The sequence below is a fragment of the Botryllus schlosseri genome, chromosome 16 (assembly GCF_051294905.1).
Source record: "Botryllus schlosseri isolate E-star chromosome 16, Bs_hap1, whole genome shotgun sequence".
Classification (NCBI taxonomy): domain Eukaryota; kingdom Metazoa; phylum Chordata; class Ascidiacea; order Stolidobranchia; family Styelidae; genus Botryllus; species Botryllus schlosseri.
The window spans coordinates 1,414,178-1,434,115 of NC_137251.1; the positions used below are offsets into that span (position 1 = coordinate 1,414,178).

General features: G+C 40.1%; 2 protein-coding genes across 7 annotated transcripts in view; both read right to left on the reverse strand.

Moving 5' to 3' along the window:
- LOC145459003 (glutamine--fructose-6-phosphate aminotransferase [isomerizing] 2-like) overlaps positions 1–19,938 on the reverse strand; it is a 97,953-nt gene that overhangs the window by 37,314 nt on the left and 40,701 nt on the right. The window lies entirely within an intron of this gene.
- The window catches only part of LOC145459004 (transcription factor 7-like 2), a 45,375-nt gene that overhangs the window by 6,850 nt on the left and 18,587 nt on the right, over positions 1–19,938 (reverse strand). For all 4 annotated transcript variants that reach the window (XM_080337526.1, XM_080337525.1, XM_080337528.1 and 1 more), the window contains exon 4: positions 1,654–1,817. In XM_080337526.1, coding sequence (XP_080193652.1) covers positions 1,654–1,817 — 164 coding nt within the window. The remainder of the gene's footprint in view (positions 1–1,653; positions 1,818–19,938) is intronic.

Sequence of the window (19,938 nt, forward strand, 5' to 3'; positions counted from 1 at the left end):
TATAAAAAATGTTGAAAAAAATTTTCAAACTGAACTGTCAACTCCATGAAATTGTTGAGTTGTCTACAAAAACGATGCAAAACAAATTTAACACAATTCCAGCCCGTAGAAGCGAAGTAATTTCGGTTTTTCATCATTAATTCTGGGAACACCCACATTCCAGGCTATTTTTGAGAATCCTCCAAAATTTTAAACAGCAATAACTTCGCCTCTACCGGTTGTAAGTGAGCAAAATTTGTTCAGCATTGTTCTTTTAGACAACTTAACAATTTCATGGGGTTGACAGTAAAATTTGAAAAAAAAATTAATTTTTTTTCATAATAAATTCAAAATTTTTGAACACCTGCTTCAGTTGGAATCGAGCAAAATTTGGTGTGGAGCGTTTTTTTAAGGAAGCCTAACAATTTAATCAATGAATCCCCAACAGTTTATACAAAATGCTCTTTCTAATTTCTTACTAGTTGCTGACGATTACCTCCGAAGAGTGTCAGGCCTAAAATATTCTGGTTTATTTCAATATGAATTGTATATTGTAGTCACACTCAAGTTCTAATATTCCTCATTCCCCAAAAACATTTTCGCTACAACTACACAAGTAGGATATATATTAACGTTGTGTACCCTATAAAGTATCTTGAAACGCTAAAATGGCGGAAACACCCGCGAAAAAAGGCGGTATTAATCGCGCGGATTGCTCTCAAACAATCAATTATGGATGGCTTCCTAAATTGGGCCGCGGACGAGAAATGTGTCGAGTTCCATCGCTCGAAACCAGGCACCGTTTTGAAACCGATCCCGCGTATTCCAGCTAAAGATCTTCAATCAATATTCATTGCCTGGCGAGGCGAATATTGAATAACCGCGATAATTAGATCGCAGGTAGGATTACAATGCAATCAACGAGCAAACGTGCAAAACAGGCTTAGTTTGTACCTTAAAATTCTACTGTATTACAAGTACAAGTTCTAGCGGAAGCATGAAAAGATTTGATAAGTACTCCAAGTAGTTTCAACACGTAGATGCGGTGAAACGTAGCATACGATTAGTGACCATTTAGTTATTGAATAGGAATAGTGATTCCGGAGTAAAAGAGTCAGTTTTCTAGGCATAGTTTTGACCTAAAATACGGACACTGCCGAGTAGAGGTACTTATCAAAAAATTATCAGTACTGTAGCTATTTCCAAGTACGCAAAAATTAAGCATTTAAGGACTAATTTCGGATTCAAAATGAGAAGTCGTTGGTGATTGGCATTAATTGTTTGCAATAAATTTCGTCTGAATTACTTCAAATTTGTTTTGCATCGTTTTTGTAGACAACTTAACAATTTCATGGGGGTGACAGTGAAATTTAATTTTTTTTTCAAACAAATTCAAAATTTTTGAACTACTGTGCGTTCACATCTACCAGATGGGATCGAGCCAGATTAGGTGTGCAGCGTTTTATTAGGCAAGTTAACTATTTAATTAGTGAATCCCCGGAATCTTGAAAAAAAAAAATTTGAACAACCCCAATGCTAGGCCTAAACGGCCTAAAAAAACTAAAAACTGGTATCTAAAATCATGATAATTCGGAGCAAGCAAAATCTACTATGTACTCCAAAATAGAAGCAATCCCTCACTGCCCACAGCTGTCAAAAAGCAATCAGACTTACCACGGTGCTAGGGGGTGAGGTATCTGTCCCAGCTGTCCAGGGAGCGAATACATGGCCGGTATGTCAGGGTGATGACCTCTCGACATGCCTGTTTTGGAATCGATATCTCCCGAAGATCCATAGAAGAGATGGTGGTACGGATGGTAGGGGTACGGTACTTTGCTCTGAGAAATAAAACGGGTCGTTGAGTCGTCAGTTAGGCAGCGGAAATACGCAGATAAATACTAAGACTTTTTCAAAACATAATTAGCCCGATCTCGACTCAAAACATCAATAAACTGTCGAGTCAGAGTCGCTCTTCAAGGACGTGCCCTTTGATATGCCGCGAGTCGCTTTGAACTCGCCGCCTCCGGCGTAAAATAACGCAACATTTCGGAAATGAACCGCGGGTCCGATTCGACCATACCTATTTCATTGCACTTTGCGACAATGCTGTGGTTGATATACACAGTTATGCAATATCCACAAAGTAGGGTTGTTTTGTACTATATGCTTCGTATGCCGCGATACGGCCAATCAAGGTTTCAATGCTACCAGGTGGAAATTAGTGTCCAGTCTAGAATGCTTCATGATAAATTAAGGAGATCATAGATTTTAGTATTCGAAATCATCGCGCACAGCCCAAGATGCACGGGAAGAAAAACGCGGACATCCATATCGCGTTGATTTCTTGCAAACAACAAGCGAGCGGAAAGAGATTCAACAGCAGTCGCGTTTCATTTCCGGTCGGCGAACGCAAGTTCTCGAGTAATTTGATTTGTTTTGTGACCCGAAATGCGGGCGATTAGGAAGTAATTAACGGCGATGCGCTGAGTCAACGCCGTTGACATTCAGAGCCGCAAAATGGCGGCGCTCGCCGGACAAAGCACACACCGCCACACTTGTGCAAGTAACGCAATTCTAGTAGTTTAATGAGTCTGTAAGATGGAAATGAGTGTAATCTAATTTGTGAAATGTGTCAGTCTCACTTCTGATTTTCCTGAAAACGCGATAGGAGAACTGTAGTGCGAAACGATACAATATCGTGCTTTTCAGAATCAACTATGCCTGATACGAAGTTGATTTTTGTCGAATTTCTTTCTTATTCTGAAATGAAATTAATTTCCTTTGCGAATTCAGTCATTCTAATTCTAATCTACTTTGAAAAAAGCTGAAAATTTGTAGTTTTCCAACGGATTTGATATCTCGGAAGTGAATCGTCACGACCCTAGTCATAAAGGTGTCGAGTTTCTAAATATTTTCAAACCGCGGCGACTTCAAACAACCAATCAAGTTTCGGAAATCCGCGCAAGTCCGAAAAGCACTGTCAGTAGAGTCCGGCCGATATCAGATTTTTTATTTCCGGATTTCAGAGTTTTACTTCGAAAACTCGAGAGTAATTTGGGGCCGTTGATTTCAAATCTACAATTATTATTTTTTGTCAAACACGTCACGATTTTGAGATATGCAGCACATGCAAAAAATTCGATATTTTTGGTCAAAAAATGTATTAGCTTCCTGAAGGTACAAAACCTCAATATACAATTGGATAGTATATTCATATTTGGGTTCATTTCAATATGAATGTGTATTCGAATGGTCGCGACGTCACAAACGCAGTTACCGAACGCGCCGTCCATGGCGCCGAATACGCAATTTCGCAGCAACCTTAACGAATTCAACGTCTATCAGTTCGCCTATAATTGGATACTGTGTCGATCCGCTGGTTGAAGCACACTCAAGAAATCGAAGAGATATTTCAACAACGGCCCGGTTCGCCTCTTCAGCGCGCGCCTTTTCATCAAGACACGGCCGGACCCGCAAAACGCTACCCTCAAGGGCCTATTGGTTACGTTCTGATAGCACAATGCGCTGAGACTAATTTGCGACAGCTGTGTATTCATCCTAGCACCGCTTCGGTGATTGTTGAGTGCGACTTAACGCGCGAAATTAGCGGATTAGAGGCGGATGGAATTGAAAATAGGCTAGCGGTTGTTTGTAGGGCCGAGTGATTCGATTCTCAAAACAATATCATTGATCTACCATATACGCTACCACAGTGAATATAACACCAGATCTACATCACATAAAGACAATTTTGTATTGTTTCGACCATACTTATTTCATTGCACTTTGTGACAAACCTGCGGGTTGATCACAATTTCACGGATATGCTATTTCCAATAACGTGCTTAGCTTTGTTCGACATGTTTCGTATGGTGCGGTACGAATAATATAGGTTTCAAGGCTTCCATAGTGGAAAATAGTATATAGGCGGTGTTATTAATGACAATACGTTAATAGCAAAGGAACTATCAGCTGTTTCATAATCAGCTCAAATTCATCTACAAGATTGACGGCTTTAAACAGGCGCAAACCTGTGTCACACTCACGACGGGCCGTAACGCAATAACGAAACAGCCACGCTTCCGATATTGCTTTAATAAATTCGTTGTGTCACCGCGCAAATCGCAAGGGACTCTGCCAAGTGACGACATGACGTTTGATTTGAACGCTGTGTACATTAAACAGTTAAACACATACATCTGTCGCTTGTTTACAGGCCGCAATTGCGGGCCAAGGCTACAAATAATATTACTTCAATATACAATTGTATCATATATTCGTATTGACATAAGCCCACAATATTTTCGGCTGACACTCGTCAGGGGTAATCGTAATCTTTTGAAATCTCAACTAGTCGCTGACGATTATTACCCTTGACGTGTGTTGATTGAAATTATTCGGGTTTATTTCAATATGACCGCAGCATTCAATTGCATATTGAAATAATGCTACGGGTTGACAGATATGCATTGCAGACGCAACAACGATTTAATTCTGTTCGGCTCAAACTTAGTGAACTGCCTTCGGACGCAACGCAATCATTAGAAATGTCTGCCGACAACAAAACTATTTGTGAATCTGATTTGTGAAATGTTTCTACGCTCATTTTAATTCTAATCTAATTTCTGGTTTTCCTGAAAATGCTACAGGAGAAGTGTATCGTTCGAAACGAGCCAAGCTTGCTGTACAGACATTTATCACCCTCACGCTAATTAGAGCGAACTATACTTCGATATGAGCTGAAACTGATTAAATGTTCAAGTTTTCGGGAATTCAGTAATTCTAATTCTAATCTAATTTGGAAATAACTTTGCAGCTAAAAAAACTTGCTAATTTAAAAAACTCAATATTTTGCCACGAAATTGCGATATGCACGTAAAATATTGAACGTACACACGAAAACAACTGCGCTGAAGCTACTGTGTGATCACAATCGGACCGGTCACACAGTTCGCTACACGCAACAATCAACACCAGGCTAGTAATTTCCGCGCTTTGACCACAAAACACACAAGGGCCATGAGAATCGTTTGGGTCACACGGAGTTTGAGTTGAACTTGGCCGTTACACAGACAGCAACCGATCAGGGTGTCCGATTCAATGCTGCCACGCATAATTTTACGACTAAATCATTCTAGTTGACTAAATAGACTAATTTGAGCGAAATACCGTTAAACTAATTCTAATCTTTTTTGTGCTCTAGTTTAAATGCTCTAATTTTAATCGTGGTTTACCTGAAAATGCTACAGGAGAACTGTATAGTGCTAAACGAGCCTTTTTATTGTATTTTTTCCCGATTCGGAATTGTATTCAATTTCCATGTTTTTACGAATCAGTAACTTTGATTCGAATATAATTTTGAAAAAAAAACTGTAACGATTATTCGAATTCTAACCTAATTTAGATAATCTACGAACATACACATAGAGCGCGATCTTTCCTTACGACATAAAGGCGAAATAACGGTCTACGGGTCACCCCTATTTCCGCTAATAAAAACAGCGTGTTGCGTTTCTCCCCTCACGTCGATTAGACACGGGGGGCGGGACACTATCACCCAGAACTAAAATCCCCGGATGTGACCCCAGTGCGCGGAACACAATTTTCAAGCCCTACCTGTCGACGGACAAGTTTTGACTTAATTTAGTTAGCTAACTGCAAAGCCACCGATCCGGTGCACCGCACAGGTCACTTCCTCGCTTGAGAAAGTGTAAAGTTCGTCACCATGGCAATCGAGTCGCGTGACTCATGATAATTAGTCAAAAGTGAGTCAACGCTTTAGAACATCCACGGTGTAAGTTACACTTGAAACTGGATACGCCTTTTAGATGCGTCTTCTAAAATGCATTCGTACCGAGACGCGACCGGGAAGCCGTGTCTGGAATTGCGTTGGAACGATACTGTTTCTGAGCTTAGTACAGATTGGGAAACATACGATGTTCCTTTCTGTTCTCTACTACTAAATGTTCAGGCTCATTTCACTATGAATATAATATTCAATTCTACTGAAATACAGAAAAATAGAAATACGAAAAAAATTGTACCGACTCTTTCCATTACCAACCATATTATCAACGAGAATTATAGTTCGATACTATTTCCCGCTGTGGAAGCCTTGAAACCTCGATTTGTCATACAAGCGGTCGCATAAAAGGTACACATTCGAACTGTCCATATCATCCATTAAGCCCCCCAAAACCGGACGCAGTTTCAATCCGCGGCTGAGCAAATCTCGAAATCAAGCATTCCAAATCCCGAGGCGCGTGATTAATTCGACGCGCATGTCAGCCCGAGCTTTTCAACGGACGGCAATTAATCGGCTCACATTATAATCTCTAAGAGCACAGGCGTACTGATTGGTTCTGATCGCTAATATCACCCGTCACTGTCAGGTACACAAGACTGGTTTTGTTGGGCGGTTCAAATTCAATAATTTATTCTGCGGTAATTTAGAAAACCCGTGTAGCTATAACTGTAATTCTAATATAATTTGGAAAATACTGCATTGCTATCATTCTAATTCTAGTCCAATTTGGAAAATAACTTTATAGCTGTAATTCTAATTCTAATCTAATTTCTGGCGAACTGCATAGTGCGACACGAGCAAAGTCGGTGTACAGGCATTTGTCATTCTCACGCGTATGAAATGAACTCTAATTGCATTGAACTTCATTACTTACCAGGATTTCACCAATTCAATAATTCTAATTACACCATAATTTGAAAAAACTGTGTTGCCATAATTATAATTCTAGTTCAATTTGAAAAAAACTGTGTAGCTGAAATTCTAATTATTATTTAGAAAAACTGAAAATTTTGTAGTTGTCCTTAAGTCATTTTGCGTTAGTCGTGACTCGTGACATGACGACTTCTAACTCTAGTTGAACAATTTTTACGCGAACTAGCTGATTTTGTATATTAGGCTTTTGAAAAGTTAAACGCAGTCTTACATCACGTAAATTACCAATGAAATTATGATAAGAATCGGCGCGAAACAGCCTCTGTGTCTGTAGCCCGCGTGGATAAATCTTACACTTGAAAATATATCCGATCAACTGCCAGAAATACGCCAACCCTTCGCCAAATCTACTCTCTAAAATTAGTTACTTTGCACAATTGATTTTCTACTTCCAATTGAAGAAATTGTGAAATATCTTTTATAATTTTTACTTGTAACTGAGTGAGCCACTTCTTCTTGACTATTTTAAGCCAGAAAGCTAGAAATTGACTATTCCCATCAATTACAAGTCACTGTCGTATGGACTGATCGATCGAGTCAATACGCATTTCGGCGCGATTTACGGGCGAGCGACAATAGACGGGCAAAGTGACATCATAAAGAGTTCGATTGGCGCATGACAAAGCTTAATCATTGACATGTCGTGTTTACCAAACGATTAGCCGAACGAGACCACCAAAGGCGAGCCGGCGGACTACGAGAAGTCGCCGTTAAGTCCGTAAATCTCCCAAGTTTTATCGACTGGGAGCGAATAAATCGCGCATTCCCTACGATTTTCAAAACTCGCAACCAGAACTCAAACTGCTAACGACACGAAATCGGCATTTGTACAGGACCAGGTTTCCAGTTTGGAATGGGACTGGTTTCGACCCCAAAACCCATCCCTGTCTACACCTTAGTAGTGGTGACTCTGAGCTACCAAAGGCAGCAAGACCACATAACGATTCACGCCAAACAACGGCACGCGTTTGCCAGTTATTCGGAAACTAACTTTTTTTTCATTGCACAACTAGAACTAGAACTACTCCAAAACAGTGGTTAGTTGATCGTCAACTAGTAATGTACAAGTCATGTGAGAATGTGAAATATTCCGACTGTGTGATCGGGAAATGCGCCACGCTGCAAGGACGCAAGACTTTGCGACCTTTGCACGATTAAATTGGCAGGGGGCAAGATGGTAAACACTTGAACTATATTCTAACAAACAACTTGGGACGCCCAAAGCGATGGCGATCGATCGCAGGCGGTGCTAAGTGAAACAATTCGCGCACCCCACGTGGGATTAGCCGCAAACGGGCGTTGAATGAGATTCGGAATTCGAAAGAAATTCAACAACTGTCACGTTCAGTTCGTTGCAAATCAGAGTTAATTGTCATAAGCACGAGTATGGCAAATGCCTGTACAAGCTTGGCTCGTATCGCACTACGCAGTTCTACCGCAGCTTTTCATTAAAAACAGAAATTACACCGCCGAAATTCGGAAGTTTGCGCACAAATCTGGCGATCGGCAGAATATTTCACGAAAAACGATCTTGTGTAGCATGTCCGCCGGCGCGTTACCGCTTGATTATGCGCTATTAAAACAAAAACGAGAATGCGTAGTACGAAAACGAGGCGCGTATTTGCGATAGGATATTGGCGATAGATAGAAGATCAACCCATTAGTGGCTGCGAGTCAACTCCTAGAAATACACTAGCGAGGAAGTGAAGGGTTAAAATCACATCTCTCGGAAAAAGCATCTTCCAAAGCTTACGGACAGAAACTGGTTAAAACGTCCCATAACTAAAATCGCAACTGCGAGGGCCCGACTAGGGCTGTGCACAAAAATCCAAGCATTAATCCACTGTGGGAGGCTGTAAACTTGGATTTGGCGGATCGCAGCATACGAAACATTTAGTACAAAGCTATGCATGATAGTGGAAATGATCTATCTGAAGCCGTGATCGACCCACAGCATTAGATTCTTTGTGGCCGCGTGAAAAGGTACATAATTGAACTTGTTAATGACTGATATTCGAAGCCTCATGCTCGATTCATAGCCGATTTTGCCCAGAACCCCCAACAGGGGTGACACACACGGGGTTAGCGCGCAACATCAAGTCAAGTGTCGTTCCCAGACTGGCGTATTTGGGTTCCGCATAAGTTCGCCTAAACACATACGCGAATTACCGCCAAAAACAGCGTCCATTGTTACTTCACACTGTCTCGTTGTTATTGTAACTTGGCGGCATTCATAATCGAAAGCTTACATTTATCACCTGCCCATTTTACGAAGGACGATATGTTTTGACACAATTCCGATATTAATCTGTTGTTGAGTAACACAATGTCCGGATTCCTGGATTGTTACGCGACCTTTCTGAGTCCGAAACGCCGTAACGAGCCAGACTTAGAAAATCAGATAATCCCAGTTGTCTAATTAAACTTACGAGACTGGACTGAACCTAATTTTTGAAGCATAACTTTTTAGTTCGGAACTCAATTCAATTTCTAAGTCCGTATTCAGTAATTCTAATTCTAATTTAATTCGGAAAATCTGAAAATTATCTAGTCGTCTAGGTCTAAGAGTCCGCGGAAATGGCGGGAAACGGAAAACCCACGACCGCGAATTGTTTGGAATTTGTATCGATTGTGACGTAGGTAGTCGCAATTATTCCGTAATCAACGTTAATTGCTACTTTCGGTATATCAGTATCAGTATCACATTTACATCACACTATGTGTTCTAGTTCTAGTTGCGAATTTTGTAAAGAGTAGTTTCAGTTCTAGTTCTAGTTGCGGATGTAAAAAAGCGAGTAGTTCTAGTTTAGTTGCGGATTTTGAAAAATGAGTAGTTCCAGTTCTAGTTGCTAGTTTTGAAAAGTGAGTAGTTCTAGTTCTAGTTGCGAATTTTGGTAAGAGAGTAGGTCTAGTTTAAGTTCTAAAAAATTAGTAGTTCAGGTTCTAGTTGCTGCGAATTTTAAAAAATGAGTCGTTTCTACAAGTCTCGTAAACGTGAAAAACTAATTTCACCCGTAAATTGCAAAATAGCCCTAAAAAATTTCGCGGTGTAAGTTTTTCCCTGATCGGTATTAAGTCACGGATAAGGTGTGTGAACGATGCGCAACGTTAGCGCAGTAGACAAGCCCCACTATCAAAAGGTGAGAGAAATACAACGCCCGAGTTACGACTAGTTCGGAATAACACAATGCCTTTTTAAGAGCCTTGTATTGAGATGTTGAAGATATTCTGCGAGCCAACAAAACTGTCTCGGTTATCGCTGGGCAAACAATTTGCGATGCTGTTAAGAAAGTTCGGCCTTTGTGTTATTTACGGCCTTTTCCTTTATTTCGTGTCGTTTCAGCTGAAATAACCAAAGTCAATAGACGCGTGTGTGGAAGGCGGAGACTACGAGATATTAAAACGAGAATTCTAAATCGCGCACGATAATATGGGAGAAAATGTAAACCGGGAAAACATTTTTTATCGGCTGATCATATTTATCGTTACCTAATTAACGCGTGCTGATCAGTCTTGCGCAGCTAGAACTAGAATCACTCACTATTAAAAATACGCAACTAGAACTAAAACTATTCACTTTTCAAAACTTTAAACTAGAACTACAACTATTCACTTTCCATAACTCGGAACTAGAAATAGTCACTTTCCAAAATACGCAACTAGAACTCGAACTATTCAAAGCTAGAAACCAGAACTAGAATTAGAATTACTGACTTTGCAAAATCCGCGACTAGAACCACAATTATTCCATTTTCAAAACTATCAACCACAAGCTATTGATCATATTTTGCGTTACCCAATTAACGCATTTTGATATCCTTGAGATAATAAAGGTCATTCGACGCGCCTCAAGAACCATGCATTCCGACCCAAACTTGTTCGAAACAGACGTGATTTGCATCGCTTTATCAGCAAACTAATCAGAGACGAGAGAAAAGACTCGGTCCGCGAATCACGGCAATCACATTTAAAAACCGCATCGTAAATAAGGCACAAAAAATCTGCAACTATAACTATAGCCAGTTGCGGACTTTGAAAAGTTCTAGTTCTAATTGCAGATTTTGAAAAGTTAATTGTTCTAGTTTTAGTTCTAATTGCGAGTTTTAAAAAGTGAGTAGTTCTACTTCTAGTTGCGAATTTTAAAAAGTGAGTACTTCTAGTTCGAGTTGCGCCTTTTGAAAATTGACCAGTTTGCACAGGTCTGCGTAGCACAAAGCTAAACGCACGTTCGTGGAAATGAATTTCCCGTGAAATCAAACCACGGCATTGTCACAAAGTGCGACGACACAGGTATGGTCGAAAAAATACAAAATTGGCAATAATTATACTCTTTGCGGTCGCATAAAAGGTAGATATTTCGACTTTCCGCATCATTCACACTGCCAGGACGTCGTAAAGAGCGATGATTGGAAAGCTACCGACGACAGACAAAGAACCCACGAATTGCCAGTTGTGTAGCAACGAATGGTCAGCAGGCGGAACAAAAATTGTGTCCGCAGTATCATTTTGAGTAATCCGCGTGAAACAATTCGAAAATAATGACCCACCGCGACCTATTCTCTCGTTGAGCACCCCATCATTTTAGGATAAAGATCGGGGTGTCTTACTCCCGGACGACGCGATCGAAACCAACTGCGATTTACCTGGGTGTAACGAATCGTTTAGTTGTGGTTAAATTTCTTGAAGTTACTATTTCTCGATAACAAGGTGATTGTAAACTCGCCATTGTGACGTAACCGGACGGTCATCCATTTTAGTTCATCAAATGTTACACAGCGACAGAACAAAGAACTAGTTCACGCCGTAATCAACTCACTAACGCCCGTCACCGTTAGCTACAAAATATCGCTCACCAATGGTAACCAAACCATACAAGGTATTTCAAAAGCAAGCAATCAGAAACGCAATACACGCCGCCACTAAACAACCCATTTACGCTGTAGCTATGGCTATCACCTTCCAAAGGTAATAGCGCGATTACTTTGATACAATGGAACATTTCAAACAACTTGTTAGGCTTGTAAAGTCGCATCGCAACGACGAAATGGGGCTTTGAAAATAATTTGAGAGTAACTAAGGCGTGCAACGTAGGCCGGTGGAACGCAATTAGCTGGGAATGATTAAATCTGCCAAGAAGTTTCTCTTAAATTTTACGGACATGGCGAACACTTACGGCGTGACTTGAATCACTACCTGTGTAACTTAAGTTAGTTAGTTGCAGATTTTAAAAGGTCGTTAGTTGTAGTTCTAGTTGGGAGTATTGTAAAGCGAGTAGTTCTAGTTACGCATTTTTAAAATCAAGTAGTTTGCATAGTCTGGATTACGCGTGAAAGTTGCGGCAATTACAAACGTTTGACACCCGACAAACTCGCACGCGCGAGTTCTAAAAATATCTCTACGACTCAAACGATGAAACGCAGTGTCTTGAGAGAACGATAAGTCATCCCTTGGCAGGTTTAAGTTGATGCCAGCGTTCGGAAACGATTGGACGCTAATCGGTGCAATTTTTGTCCAGCCGACATTCGATCAGATATTTCGGGCCAAAATAGTACCTGACACTAGTTATATTTAGCAACGCGCGTAATATCTATGTTTGGAACGATACCACGAATAAGTCTAGCAGGTACCAAGTCCGAAAATGAGGATTAGGATTACCATCGAGGATAATAGTTTAGATACTATTTTCCACTGTGGAAGGCTGTAAACCTAGATTGACCGTATCCCAGCATACGAAGCACGTAGTAAAAAGCTGCCCTGGTTAGTGGAAATGATACACGTGTGAATATCAACCCACAATATTGTCACAAAGCGCAATGAAATAGGTATGGTCGAAAAAATAGCAAATTATATTGAATGTGGTGTAGAAAAGGTATTACATTCTTTATGGGCGCATAAAAGGTACATATTTGAACTTAACACCTCATTCATACCGATATGACGTTCTCCAATATTCTCTTCAAAATCGAACAATATAACTAAATATATTCTGACAACAGTATCGGCATGCTACAAGATAAAGCAGCGAGCAGATTTTTGTCGTTGATAAACCGCAAGTTTCATGAAAAATTTACGACCGAAACACGGAGAAAGGCGCAGTTCTCCGACAGCTCTAAATATCACGAAAAGGTCGAACGCAAACTTGATATCTCCGCATCCAGCGAGTCAAGTCACGAATTTCCCAGATACATCGCCTCCGTAACGAGCCGTTCGATTGTCAGAAGAGAATTGACTGTCGCGTGACCGTAAGAACCGATTTCCGATTTTATGATCGACTAACGCGATTAGCAGCCGGAACTAATCGGCTGTTGGTGGGTGGACGCGATCAGTGACGACACGATCGATACGACACGCGTTTGCGGGATAAGCGGTATTGATGTGATTGATTGATCGGGGCTTTTGTGGTTTTGACGGATTCGTACATACAGTATATCACTAACTACAATTGCTTGTCAATTTTAGACATTACCGCAGATCCTGATATAGGATTTTCGAGCCGATACCGATAATCACTAGCACCTTGGCCGATACATTTAGCCGATATTCACAAAATATGACATCTAGCTTATGGTGCATTTACAAAACTTCAGACCATTGATATCAACAGCTTGACAGTAATCTCTACCCTACCCTCGGACATGAAATCTACTAGAAAGGCTACATCTGAACACTTAAAAGCTATAAGAATTAGAGAAACATATTAATATTCTCTTTCGTTCGACAGCAAAGGATACAAAGCCAGCTCCGCGTCACATTATTTTTCGAGCATACACAGACAGTACCTATTTAATTGTACTTTGCGACAATGCCGTGGGTCGATCGCGACTTCACGTGTCATTTCAACGAACGTGCGTAGCTTTGCACTACATATTTCGTATGCTGCGATGTGACCAATCAAAGGTTGCGGTCTTTCACAGTGGAAAATAGCATCGAAACTAGAATTCTCGCTCATAAATCTACTCTTTAATGACAAAGAGAGTGTTAATTCAGTTCTCGTTTTATCCAACCCACGGATAAATTCGACATTTACGGTTCGCACGGACTGTTGACAGGCCATCCATTCGGAATCGCACGCGACGCGAGAAACTGAGACCGAGATTTGTAATACAACAACCACTACGAGCCCGCATTAATCATCAAACCATACAGAAAGTCTACGCATCTTTATCGACTGCTTGTAAGTTATAAATATGTTTACCGAACCGTTAATCATACCGCGCGATGAAAATTCGCTCTGACACGGCACCTCAAAGCGACCGACTCATTGGGCGTAATGAGCCCGGTGCGGTTAGTCACTCGGAAAACGGACCTAGATAAGAACGCGGCTGATTTCGGTGGAATACTTCATTTTTAGGACAATATGAATCGACCGAAATTCTCGCTTAAAATCATCGCCTAGAGTAGACTTGGGACGATTTTTTAAATTCGATTAGAACTAGAATTACAGCTACAAATTTGTTTCCAAATTAGATTAAAATTAGATTACCAGCTTTTCGCCCTAATTACTTTATTACACTAGAATTATCTAGTTGGGATGTTCTAGCAGCCATTGGTTGGAGGGGGGAGTTTTGAGGGTCGAAACCCCTCAAACTCATTTCAAGCTCGTAACGCCGATTATATCTCCAATGTTACTCACCTGACTTGCAATTCGGTAATTCGTATTACCAGATATCAGTTTGCTGTGTTTTAGTTAGTTTCAAAGATCGTTGGTTCAAGGTATAGTTGCTTGTTTTGATAAATAAGTAGTTCTAGTTCTAGTTGGGCATTTTGAGAATTCATCAAGTGAAACCCATATACCATCGGCGATGCTACGCGTTAAAACGACGCGATATAAGACCTATCCGCTCAACGAAGCTCCACTTAACCAGGCACTATGTACACACGTAATTGATGTCCTAGATAGCGGCCGGTTGTGAATTAATCCAGCATATCGCGAACAGCTCGGAACATCCCGTCACGGTTGAGCGAGGTAATCTCAAAGGTTTGTTTGACAACAATGGAGAAAAGCAATACGGTTGGAAGTCGGTCGCCATCAAAATTGTTGTAAATGTCAGAACCTTGTTGCTGTCTAGCACGAGAAACGTCCGAAAAATACACTCACGAATCACGATTGGTAGTAGAATATATAATTCGAATCAGCGTAGAGATCGCACCAAATAAACACACTCTATTCCTTTGGGATATACAATGTTCGTTTGAAATCAGTACTAGTTGATGACGATTACCCATGACGAGTGTCAACAGAAAATATTCGGATTTCAATATCAATATGCTAGTCAATTGTATATTGAAGTTTCTTAACTCTATAAAGTATCTTCCTGTGGGAATACGCGCATTAGACACGTCTATTCACGATTACAGTATGTAAAGAGATTTGGAACGAGACAGATAACCAACTTACGAGTCCGTGAATACAACAACGTAGACGTAGGTAAACCTGGCAAGCCTCGTCACCAGTAGGCTAGAATTGGACAATGAGATCTTTTTTAGCTTCACAGATATTTGCCATTCTCGTGCTCACGAGGATGAAATGTAATTTGATATTGACGGATAGCGGAGCTCGATTCAATGTGCTAGTTTTTGCGAATTCAGCAATTCTAATTCTAATCTAATTTGGAACAACTGCGTAGCTATAATTCTAATTTTAATATAATTTGGAAATAACTGTGTAGCTATCATTCTAATTTTATTCTAATTTGGAAAAAAATTGTAGCTGCAAGTCTAATTTTAATCAAATTTTGAAGAACTGACTATAATTCGAATTTCAATCTAATTCGGATATAACTGAGTCGCTGTAATTCTAATTTTATTCTAATTCGGAAAGCCTGAAAATGTTCTGGTTACCCAAGTTTGGTCGAGTCTCATAAGCACGAGAGCGGCAAATGCCCGTACACCAAGCTGGGCACGCTTTGCGCAATACAGTTCTGTAGGGCAACCGAAAATTGGATTTGAATTAAAATGAACATGAAAAAAAAGCATGTCTCTGAAGAGACAAGTAGAACCAACTCAGTACTGTCGCGTGGCCAGCAGCTACCACAAGGGGATGTAAACTTTATACTGTGACAGTAGTAGTATCCACTGGGCGGTTTGCTCGAGTTACGACACAGCGGTGTCAAGTCACCGATCCATAAGCAAAAGTTTTTAAATTCTCCACCGAACACTCTCGACAAGTGGCAATTGTATGAAAAGTCTCAAATTACGCGCCGGGATCGTGTTGCCCGTCCGTGAAAAGAAATGGGCAGCTTCGTTCTATTTAGTACATGGGAAAGATCACACGAGTATAGTCAGAGATACATGTCTTATCAACACCAGCACTAAGCAAATATCGAGTGTCGGTAACATTCGTCAACAAAATTGGCCCAGTACAGTACACGAATGGAGATTGCCAATTTGTAGCGATACTAAAACGATGACGTGATCAAGTACGTAGGGTTGCATTCAAAGCAAATAGCTTTTTAAAATACTATGTCTAGAACATGTTTTAAACAGCGTTTTACAATATGGCCTTTAAAAAAAGAATTTTTCCAAACGTTGTATAATTATGCCATATTTGTTTAAACACTTTCAAAAAACATTTATGTAGGATGAGCATACGAACGATTTGCGTCCATTATAGTCGACAAATAGGCTACGATATGGAGTGGCTGGAACCCACAATATCGTCGTCGGTTCCAGTTACAGCATGTATTGTAGATCATTGGTGCGAAATCGGTGTTCTGATGATAATGATATCTGGCGACCGTAAAAATGCTGCATTTTTGGTCTGTTTATGACGGGGGCGGAAGCCTTTTTCGTCGTCGGAGCCATAATTAACCCACATTTACAATTTTGAATTGATTTTTGTTTTAAATGCAACCCTACAAATGTGTCATTTCCAGTAACGTGCGTAGCTTTGCATTACGTGTTTCGTTTGCTGCGACACGACGAACTGAGATCTATAGCCTTTCATAGCGGTAAATAGTATCGAAACTATAATTATCATAGATAGATTAACTCTAGTGGCAACGAGCGTATTACTTCAGTACTTGGAAAAATCTTTCTTACTTGATTAATAATCGAATCATTGTCCCCAGCCCTGGACGACAACGACAGTTGTGCAATCGCCAGGCTCTTGTGACTCTACAAAACGAGTGTACCGGGACACGGGACAGTAATTAACAACATCCGTCACCAGACATTTTTAACGCCGATAAGGCTAGATTTAGTTACTCCCTCTACTCAATGCGCGTTTAAACACCCGAGAATTTACAAACAACTATCGATACAGTGTCAAAACAGCGTCTCCATTCATACCTTTGTCGAACCTCCGCTCATATTCTCGGAGCGACGCGACACAATCCTTGTGATAGGAAATGAGTATAGAGTCCGTTGTTTATCTTATGCGGGAACAGTCGAGTTGATATTGGGAGACTTCACCGCCACGGGCTGGCGTTTTGACTCACGTAGAGCGACGAGTTTACGAATGTAGCGTTCAACTCAAAACCTGAGGTGGTCCTTAATGAAATACATCTGCTTTTCCGAAGTATAAGACTTGGACAACTTGATATTTCTAGTTGTCTAATTAGACTTATTACAGCGAAATGCGGGTAATCTAATTGTAACCTAATTTGTGAAATGTTTCTTTGCTCTCATTTTGCTTTCAATCTAATTTCTAGGTTTTCCAGAAAATACTACAGGAGAACTGTATTATTTGGAATAAAAAACTGTAGCTATAATTATTATTTTAATTTGGAAATACCTGTGTAGCTATAAATCTAATTTAAAGTTGGGAAAAACCTTGTAGCCGTGATTCTAATTCGAATCTAATTTGGAAAAGTTAAAATTTTTGTAGTTTTCCAAGTCTGACAACCATTTTTTTCACGCAAAACTACTTACTTCAAGCAGAACGTACTTTTGGGATAAGTTTACGTCACTTTTACAATGAAAATGTCATTAGAACCGCGTGATACAGCCTTTATATCGTGTTATCTGAATATATATTTTCGAAAATCCTACCTATTTACAGTGTCATTCGTGATTTTGGGTTGGAAGCGCTTATTTCTGGTACAAACCTTCAACATACAATTGAATAATAAACCCGAATATTTTCGGTTGACACTCGTTCGGTTCAATTCGCTACTAGTTGCTGACGATGGCTATATATTGGCTGCAGAGATCTGCCCAAAACGAATCGGTTCATGATGTAACGACAGTGCCCTCAATTTCCAACATGGCGTCGACTAGACTCACAGGCTGCCGGTAGCTGGTCATTATCAAAAACGAACATGACCCGTATCAATATCGTATATTGTTACGTTACCAACGCGTTATAAACGCCTTATCGAAAGCATGAATAAAGTCGCCAGTCTTGTGAGTCATTTACAACAGCCCATCGCATGTACTTAGCAGCAAAAGTGGTTATTAAGCAGGATAACAGGGCTTATTACTGTATTTACGACTCGCCTTACATCTCACAATCACGGTAGCGCTAAGCGGTTATTACGCAGCGTAACAGGCCGAAAATTGAATCAGAATGCTGAGCGATCCAGAACGCCCGCGGGCTATGGCGTACAGGTAACGATAAGCGATAATATTGCTGATAAGAACGAACGGTAGCCGCGCGCGATAAGGATCGACCCGCGCACGAACCTACGAACACGAAATTTGTCGCGTTTTATTTCCAGACGTAACTTCAATATACAATTGGATGCCATACCGTATTCGTATTGAAATAAACCCGAATATTTTTAGCTGGCAGGGGTAGCAAGATTATTAATAAAATCACTAAATCACTGTGTTATGGTATATTCACTATTAGAAGAGGTTCTTGAAGGTACAGAGCTTCAATATACATTTGAATATTTATTCATATTGTAACAAACCCGAATATTTTCGGCTGAAACTCGTCGGGGGGTAATCGTTTTATATAATTGTTGTAGCAGTCAAAAATTTTGGATTTGAAAAAATAGTATTTACGGTGGCAGATTCTCAAGTTATAGCTTATAGATCTACCCACCGTAAATACAGTGATTAGAAATCCTAAATTTTGCACCTAAATAACTTCGCTTCTACGGGTTGGAATTGAGCCAAATTTGCAGTGCATTGTTTTTGAAGGCAACCTAACAATTTCACGGGGAAGTCAGGAAAATTTGAAAAAAATGTTACATATATATATAATAAATAAATCATAACTGTTTTCTTATATTGCAATTCTTCTATAGGTTGGAATTGAGCCAAGATTGGTGTGCAGCGTTTTTATAGGTAACCTAGCCATTTTATCAAGTAGCCAGTAAAATTTGAAAAAAAAACTTACTTTTGAACAATCCTAGTGTTCATAGTAGATAATATTCATACAACCTTTACAAGAATTCGAAAAAATGCAATTCAAATACTCGTCGGCCGCTACTCTACGGATATTTCATAGCAGGAGTCCGCCACAGGTGGCGATCTTGCTCGCGCAAAAGACACGAACTCGACTGCACTTTGCGTCGAGTGACATTCGTTAATCCCGCATCCGGTCGCGACAACGCGTCCGATTGTACGCTGTGACGTCGACAATGCTCAGGAAGCAGGATATACAAATACATTCATTGCGAGCAGTTTCGGAAGCAGATTTCAAAAAAGCGGGTTGCTGGGATCCGTGTGCGATAGATATCTTGAATAGTATATTCATATCGAATTGAACCTGGATATTTTCGGCTGACACTCGCCATTTCGAAACATATCCGCCCACTAAGGAAAAGAAGCGAGCAATAGTTGGACAGCTAGAATATTTTCAGTTCTTCAAGCTTCATTAGAATTACTGTATCCTTTTCAGGACACCAGAAATAATGTTAGAATTATAATTAAAGCACAGAAACATTTAACGAATTGATTAGAATTGTATTAACGCCTACCGGCATTTCGATATAATAAGCCTAGACAACAAGAATGGATTACGATTGATATTACGGCAGAGACGCAATTTTTGTACACGACTAATTTGCGGCAATGATAGATCAAAATTCAAGTTTAGTTGATATCAAATCGGAATTTATTCTCACAGACACAGGCACGAGAATGGCAAATGTCTGTAGAGTAAGCTTGGCTGGTTTCGCACTGTACAGTTCTGCAGCATTTTCCAGAAAACCAGAAATTACATTAGAATTAAAATGAGAGCACAGAGACATTACACAAATTACATCCAGCACATTCCTCTCTAATTAGACACTTTAATTATCAAGTTATCCAAGTGTGATAGCAAT